This window comes from Opisthorchis viverrini, assembly GCF_000715545.1.
Source record: "Opisthorchis viverrini unplaced genomic scaffold opera_v5_211, whole genome shotgun sequence".
Taxonomy (NCBI): Eukaryota; Metazoa; Platyhelminthes; class Trematoda; order Opisthorchiida; family Opisthorchiidae; genus Opisthorchis; species Opisthorchis viverrini.
Genome location: NW_008751861.1, coordinates 965,194 through 973,493, shown reverse-complemented (window position 1 = coordinate 973,493; position 8,300 = coordinate 965,194). Strand labels below are relative to the sequence as shown.

The following is an 8,300-nucleotide window of genomic DNA, read 5'->3' as shown; positions in this document are numbered from 1 at the left end:
CAACCTTTGAACGTGAATCTAGGCTGTCTGACTCACGTTACTTGATTTCCCAAACAATCGACCTTCGTTGGTTGTCGCTGAGTGGCTGCCGAAAGGTCAGGTGACTGAACTGCTTCACCTATCGCGATTTTGTTGGATTTGAGGGTCCTTAGTAATTTCCAGATAGTCGGGGATTACTTTCAGTTGTTTGACATGTGGTCTACAATGGCGGTGAGCAGTCGCGCATTAACCATCCAAACTGGCACCCTTGTATTTTTTTGCGCTCATTACTGTGTTTCTTTACATTTTAGAGGCACGTCATACTAACTGGAGCACGGTCCAACAGCCTGTTTGCTACGAAAACTCCAATATCCTACACTTCCTAGCCTGAGTCGATTCCGATGCGCGGCGTTCAAAGTGTGTTTCTACCAGTTTTATGCAGTCTTTTCTGTCAGTTTTAGTTTTAGTTGCTTTGGCCGGTGCGTGTTCTTTCACCTTTTTGCTTCTAGCTTGCGCACTTCCTCAATATGCGTAAGTATACCTTTTCCTGCCCACTTTGATGCAGTTATTTTCAGTGTTTGGTGGCCAATGTTCGTACTGATCTTCTACATATTGACGCCTATACCGGTTTTTATAGCTCGTAGTCAGAACGAGGCCAATACAGTGCGGGATATTTGCGCCTTTCTAACGGTCATTCTGATATTCTCAGCCTATGCATTGCCCATCTTGTTGGCTCGAGCTCCACTCGGCTCTCCAGCAGTGAGTTGAATTCAATTAATCCTTCGAAGTTGTTCGTTACAACTTTTCCAGATACAATGGGGAGCATGTGCGCTTACGCTGACAGCCAACACTCTGATGTTTGCAGTCATCTTCTGGGTTCTCCACTTGGCACTGAAGGGCGATGACCTGTTCAATTGATCCTTCCAATAACTTTCTTTTGCATCCATCCTATTGCTGTATGTTAATCTTCAACCCGGCATTTCTTGGTGAACAGTCAAAATCCTCTGTCCGCTTGCACCAGTAAATAGTGTCACGTTGATCCACCAGATTTTTCAGTCTACCGGAGCTTTTTGTTACTTTTTCTGTCATATTGTGAACCGTAGTATTTATCGACGCAAATTAGACACAATTGTCTTCTTATGTTTCTTTTTGGCCCAGACGAGTTTGAAGGATGCTGCGCGAGCTGTTGATCAATAGGTCTAATGTTCCAAACCACCCGGCTATTTCAAAGTCTCTTGTCGTGAGCTACCTGGTTGCAAGATGACCATACACTAAAAGGGTACCGCAGATCAAAGTTGTTGTCGTATGTCCTTGGCCCCAATCCTCCATTGATCAACGCTTGTCGGCGGAGTGACAGTGCGTTTCAGGAAAACTCGTCATCCTCATCGTCCGAATATATGTGGAATAAAGAAATCGACTGAGCAGCTGACGACGAACGCGTTCTCACAAGGTTCGAGTTCACTTCATGTGTTCTGGCTGTTGTAGATCCTGGTAGCAAACGAGCGGGTGGCTTTCTCGGTTTCTAAATAGGGAAGTTTTTGAATGGACAAAGCAGTGGACTTAATCCTTGCTTAATCCCCAGTCTCAGCGGTGCGCGCACTAAGTCTGAGGTGGCCAGCCGTAATGAAGGTCTGACTTTTCCTTGTGGAGTTCATTGTCTCCCATGAAAGACTGGAACCGCTGAGAGCAACACAGCCGGGAGTGCCCTTTTTTCTTCGATTCTTAAGCAGCTTGCTTGCTTCATGCAATCATGAAAAGCGAAGTGCTCAATAGGGAAAATAAACGGACAGGATAAGCACTTGGAGAAACGGTCAAAACGTTCAGAAATTATTGGAGTGAGCGTGTTCGAGCATTTATTTAGAAAACAGATCCCTGTCAAGAGGGCCGCCTTATCCTCATCTTTATCCAACACAAGTGTAGTTCATGTGGAGAGAGAGACTCTAGTTAGTGAGAAAGACCATATTCCTGCCGTTTATCGTACGGTCCCGAGCCACTAGCAAGGAGAATGTCGATTGTCCTCTGAAGCTGTTTACAGTGATCATTCGTCTTGGTGCCTAGTATTAATTGGTTACCGGTGGATTACGAAATCATTCAACAACATGCTAATGATGGGAAGTAAACAATCACTGGTGCTCCCGCAAGAAAGCTGTTACAGTGACCATTCGTCTTGGGACCTACTATTAACTGGTTACCGGTCGATTACGAAATCATGATGGGAAGTAAAAAATCACTGGTGCTCCCGCAAGAAAGCTGTCGCTGCACAGTTTCCCATTTCTTCAAATAACTTGAGCTATCCAGTTCGAACCAACCATCACCTCCAATGCTTGGTTATATGTTCCCACATTCCCATGACCGAATCCAAAGCGGCTAGAGCCGACAGTCCTTATTAGGTGAATCATAATTGGTGAACTGTACTGAACTGAACTTTCCTCAAATATCTGGGTGAGCACATTACTGGGAAAGCTCGTTTCAAGCTTATTTTACGCCGTGTTTTCGGTGTTACCGTGAACCCCGGAAGAGTGAGTTGGCGACCCATTTGACGGAGGGAAATGCATCCATGCATGCCCGTCAAATCGCCTCTGTTTTTTTGCACTGGGTATCTCACTTGTCCACTAAATTACACAGGTGCTTCTGTTTCATCACTTCAGAGCACACCCAGGGAACAGATTGCGAGTAGTGTTGCCGGGCTGATTGTCCGCTGGTCGTGCATCACCACAGTGCTTGTGAAACCGAAGGATGAGGCCGTCAATAGTTTGTTTTGTGTTGAAAACATTCAAAACAAGTACGTTGAGAACCAAGCGGTTTATTTTTGGGGAGGAGCAAATGAACCATTCAGAAATTGATGCTAGCGGACAACAGCTGGAGAATGCGGATAGTTTCGACATCGCAGCACTGTGGAGAAGCACCGGAAATAAGAGGGAGATTGGGTTAGAATTGTAACACTACGGGGCAGTCATGGCGATATATTTATTGAGTTCGAAGCTTCCAATTCGGTTCGTTTTGGCAGGTCACCTGAGAGGCATGCCTAATGCCAGCAAACTGGACAATAAATAAGCCTGTATAGATGTTTGATCTTAGAATTGGTGGAAAACTTTTGTAGAAGTACATATTAAGTTTTTGAGTAACTTCCGACAGCATTCTCAAACGAAAGAGGCGGGCGACTTCGGTCACCTCAGTTCGTGTTCTTCCTGGCGTTGCTTTTCGAAGTACGTCAGTCATTCCAAAGAACAGCCTACAGCAAACCCTTTTTTACCGCACTTTTAACGCGAGTTGTTCCTTCCTCTGAACTCTAACTCAGTATATAATGCGACCGGATTTTCTCGTGTTGTTTTCAAAATCACCACAGAGCGGAGATACCGTGTATGTTTACTGACAAGCGGTACAAAAACCTGAAGCTTCAACACGGGATATCCATACCGATCACCTTGTGACAGTGGACCGCGTAAGATGACAAGAATCACTAGCGTCGAAAAAAACTGATACGAACGAATAGAGGGTTAATGGCAGATGACCAACATCCTGGTCGTCATGGATAGCAATATATCAGTAATAATTACTGGTGCTCAACGGTCATATTATCATTACGCCTTGGATTTAGACCAAACTTGCTACCAAATCGCGTCTCGCACACGGGAATCTCTTGCGATGAGGACTGTGCACAGGAGGTAAACTACAACAGTTTTCTCGGATCAGGTGAAACTTGTCGGCAATCCTAGTGAAGTTTTGGGGTGATTCGCTGTAATTTTATCTCCGAGTGTGTGAACTGAACGCAATATCGTTATAAGTTGCCCGTTATTGACACTTCCCTCTGCTAGCGACAAATACGTCGGTAAATAGGGATCCTAAACAAGCCTACATCCTACTACATACAAAGTAGACGGAAGGCGCGATGAAACAACCATTTATATGTACACCGATTGGTTTGCTTACTCGAGTGCTCAAATCGTAACCTAACTTTGAAATTAAAGGATCCACTTGATGAACCTATCGAGAAATGGTGTTCCATCCAACAGTGATAGAGCGTGTAAGCCCAACTACAAACTATCGACTTCAAAAGGCGAACAGCAAAACGGTCGGAGACGACGGTTTTCCAGCCGAACGGCTCCAACTGAGCAGACGAATATTGGAAAAGCAAGTTTCTTCTCTGATGTGTGCAGCCTGAGAGACTGAAAATGTCCAACACTAATCGAAGGACGCCGCAATCATAGTTCTTATGGAAGGAAAGAGGGTCCGTCAGAAAACTGACAACTGCTGGGAATTCTGCACGCATTCTACTCAACCAATTGAAAGTCGAGAGAAATATCTCTTCTGATGTGTACAGCCTGAGAGACTGAAAATGTCTAACAATAATCGAAGGACGCCGCAATCATAGTTCTGCTGGAAGGAAAGAGGGGCCGTCAGAAAACTGACAACTACTGGGAATTCTAATTCCTGTGCAGTGCACGCATTCTACTCAACCAATTGAAAGTCGAGAGAAATATCTCGGAAGATTTATGTGCATTCCGAAGCGGTTGATCCCATCGGTTGCAAGAATCAATCGTTTCGTGTCTTGTTCATCGAATTCAAGGAGGCCTTTGAACCAGTGAACAGTGAGGCGCTGCGAACCGCACTGTAAGTGCAATATTACCCAATCTTTGGTTTATTTCAGTATTCATGATAGGGTCTAAACTCTCTTCGTGATTGGCCATCTTGGCTAGTACGTTACAAATTTACGAGGTACCATTCATCCAAGGGTGGAGGTGTAAAAGTTCAATAGGTCGGTGAGACTGACTGGTTATTGATGGGTCACTGAGTCAATGTGATTGCGTCACGGTGGGATAGGTTGGAGCACCGAGACGGTTCGTAGGCCGACGTAAGCCCAGAGATTATGCGAACCCCTCTCGAATGCCGTGGATGGTTGAGAAGTCCAGCTTTAAGACGGCCAGCGAACTGAAAACGAAAATCCCCAGGATGAAGAATTTTCGAAACTTAATACGTTCACAAGGCGCTAAGGGCTGGAACTAATCAAGAAAAGGGTTCTCTCGATGGTATTCAGCAGCGCAGTAGCGGCATTACTAAAGTTCACTTAGCCGTTGCAAAGTTAAGAAGATGAACGACTTACATAAATGACATTTGCGCATTTAGTCACCCTATGGTGAATCACTAGGCAAATCTAGATGCTTCGTTGGATCATTCGGGAGACTTGAACGTACGGTTAAACACCCAAACATGTTAATGGTCATCCGCAAGATTGATTTATTCAGCCAAACCAGTTAAGGCACTGGAAACCACACTCGTATGTGGACCACATTTGCGGTCTTGAAATGGCGACGAAGCTGAAGTTGTTCTGGTTCTACGCTCCTCATATCTGCATAGCTTGAAGACGCTTTCTACATTCGTTAAGCCACTACGAAGTCTTACATGACAATCTTTGGTTTATTTCAGAATTCATGATAGAGTCTAAACTCTCTTCGTGATTGGCCATCTTGGCCAATACGTTACAAATTTACGAGGTACCATTCATCCAAGGGTGGAGGTGTAAAAGTTCAATAGGTCGGTGAGACTGACTGGTTATTGATGGGTCACTGAGTCAATGTGATTGCGTCACGGTGGGATAGGTTGGAGCACCGAGACGGTTCGTAGGCCGACGTAAGCCCAGAGATTATGCGAACCCCTCTCGAATGCCGTGGATGGTTGAGAAGTCCAGCTTTAAGACGGCCAGCGAACTGAAAACGAAAATCCCCAGGATGAAGAATTTTCGAAACTTAATACGTTCACAAGGCGCTAAAGGCTGGAACTAATCAAGAACAGGGTTCTCTTGATGGCATTCAGCAGCGCAGTAGCGGCATTACTAAAGTTCACTTAGCCGTTGCAAAGTTAAGAAGATGAACGACTTACATAAATGACATTTGCGCATTTAGTCACCCTATGGTGAATCACTAGGCAAATCTAGATGCTTTGTTGGATCAATCGGGAGACTTGAACGTACGGTTGAACACCCAAACATGTTAATGGTCATCCGCAAGATTGATTTATTCAGCCAAACCAGTTAAGGCACTGGAAACTACACTCGTAAGTGGACCACATTTGCGGTCTTGAAATGGCGACGAAGCTGAAGTTGTTCTGGCTCTACGCTCCTAATATCTGCACAGCTTGAAAACGCCTTCTACATCTGTTAAGCCACTACGAAGTCTTACATGATTAGCCAGGAAAAGGACTGTTCAAATGAAGGTAATGCAAATGTGAATTCAACAAATACTGCAGGCACCTACAATGTACTGTGAATAATGTGCATGAGGGGTGCGAAGTTCTAATAGAAAAATCCGAGACAGGTTATTAAAGCAGCCATATGGTCAGCAAATGCACCGGCCGTTGGTACTGATAGCTGAATAATAGCATGCAAGGTGCGTATCAGATGTGCATTATCGATCGGTTTAGGCATGACCTGTGGACAGTGGTCATCAGGTCCTTTCAGTTGAGGCATGATCTAGTCAACCAGTCAATGTAATGTCGTCATTTTAGTGTATGATTTCTTGTACCGTGGGGCTACACTGTCCTGCTTATAAATCGTTTCACTTCAGCAGGATTTTCGCTATACGGACACAGCAAGAGGGAATATTTTCCTCACGACTCTACCTCTCACAGGGGCTGGTCGGCCTGCATTGGATGATAGTTTTTAGTAGCTTGAAAGCGAGGATAGCGAATAGTACCCAGACAATTGTCACATCCGGCCAGGATGTACTTTTAACACGTGCACTACAGCATGCATCTACCTGGTATAAGTAAAACGCCAAACTCAGCCACTGTGCAAGAATACTATTCAGTAGGGAAACTCTATTCTTATGTGTCCTCAAAATACGATCAGTTCAGCATTGAAATCGATCTGGCATGTTACAGTTGGTAAGCAGTCGAATCACATCACAATAAACTTCACGTGGTTAGCTATGATTTCAGCGTAACCATGATGATTTTGCACGCATAATATAACAACCGACTGTCAGGGTAAGATGTGTCAAACGCAGTGCGTCTTTGCTATTTGACATTCGATTTTTAAAGGCGATTACCATCGATTTAGCTGTGGTAGGAACACATGTCTTCACACCTCTGCTGGACGTCTCGTATCTGTGCCACTTGAATGCACCATTTATAAATTATTACGAAAACAAGTTAACGAACATCAATCCTATCACGCATATACATCGGGGTGTTGGAATTTTCAAGGGTGCATGAGGTAGTTGTACTTTCCGGTTACACATCCAACCTGTTCAAATAGCTAACGAGCGATCGCAGATTTCTGTCCTATTTTAGCAAAGCATCCTATAGAAAACAGTGGACTGTCTCAACAAGACTGAGTACAGCCAAACGATAATGGAGCCAAAAATACATTGATAGATTTTCTAGCCTTAATTTCCATTTAGAGTTTTACTAGGGGAGTAAACGAGGTAACTGGATGTATCCATTTGCTATAGATAGATTAATTCAGGTCATCTCACTTTTGTATGGTCAACACAATCTCAAATTAGGTTGACTTAGGCATCTGCTGTTTTATTTCTGCCGTTGACTGTTGTGAAAATTCGGACGAAATCAAGTACCTAATGAGTCGGCTTCATTTCAATGGCCAATTCGGTAAGCTCTAGCACCCCAACGGAGATAGTTCTGTACGGCCTTAGCCATCGATATGGAGTGCGAGACCAATGCTAACACTGAGGAACAGAAATGAGCCGGAGACGTATGTACCCAATTAGTGGAAGCTTCCTGATTCTACACAACCCGAAACACCTCTAACACAATGGTAATATACATCGACTGTTGCAAATCTTGGTATCTAATATGACATAAATATACTTCACAACGGGGGTTAACCAACGAAGAAAAGGTAACCAAGTAGTGATTCACCAAAAAAGTGCTGGAAAGCTCCAGTGGAACCGATGCTGAAGTGCGGTGACGAGTCTAGGTTAAAGTTGTTGCTCCCCGGGAGACAGAGCTTACTGAAAGTGACATCAGCATCATCCAGACATCCGTCATAACTTGACGAATCGAAATGATCTAACTGCGAAGCAGTGCTCGAGGTTGCATCAGGAACGAAGTGACTTTGTCAACTTGGATGCGAATGCCTACAAGGACTCACAATCAAATTGTTCTCAATTACTCAAAGAGATCGAGTCCTAAGGCCAAAAAGTGAAGTAAGTAAACAAACGCTAATAGCATACTGGTCGATATTTTTTGTCCCCTGTCCATTACCCTCTTCAACCAGTTTGAAGGTTAGAAAGTTGAGGCAATTTAGGCTTTCAGCCTTTAGCATGAACTTGATGTTCAGCTGGGCTTGACTGAAGTTTATGCGA

General features: G+C 44.2%; 1 protein-coding gene across 1 annotated transcript; it reads left to right on the top strand.

Moving 5' to 3' along the window:
* Positions 1-380: 380 nt before the first annotated feature.
* T265_08186 (hypothetical protein) lies at positions 381-1,111 on the top strand (the record flags this gene model as incomplete). Its single annotated transcript, XM_009173911.1, has 4 exons — positions 381-396; positions 447-510; positions 555-738; positions 790-1,111. 4 exons carry the CDS (start codon positions 381-383, stop codon positions 895-897), a joined length of 372 nt encoding a protein of 123 aa, XP_009172175.1.
* Between the last annotated feature and the right edge of the window lie 7,189 nt (positions 1,112-8,300).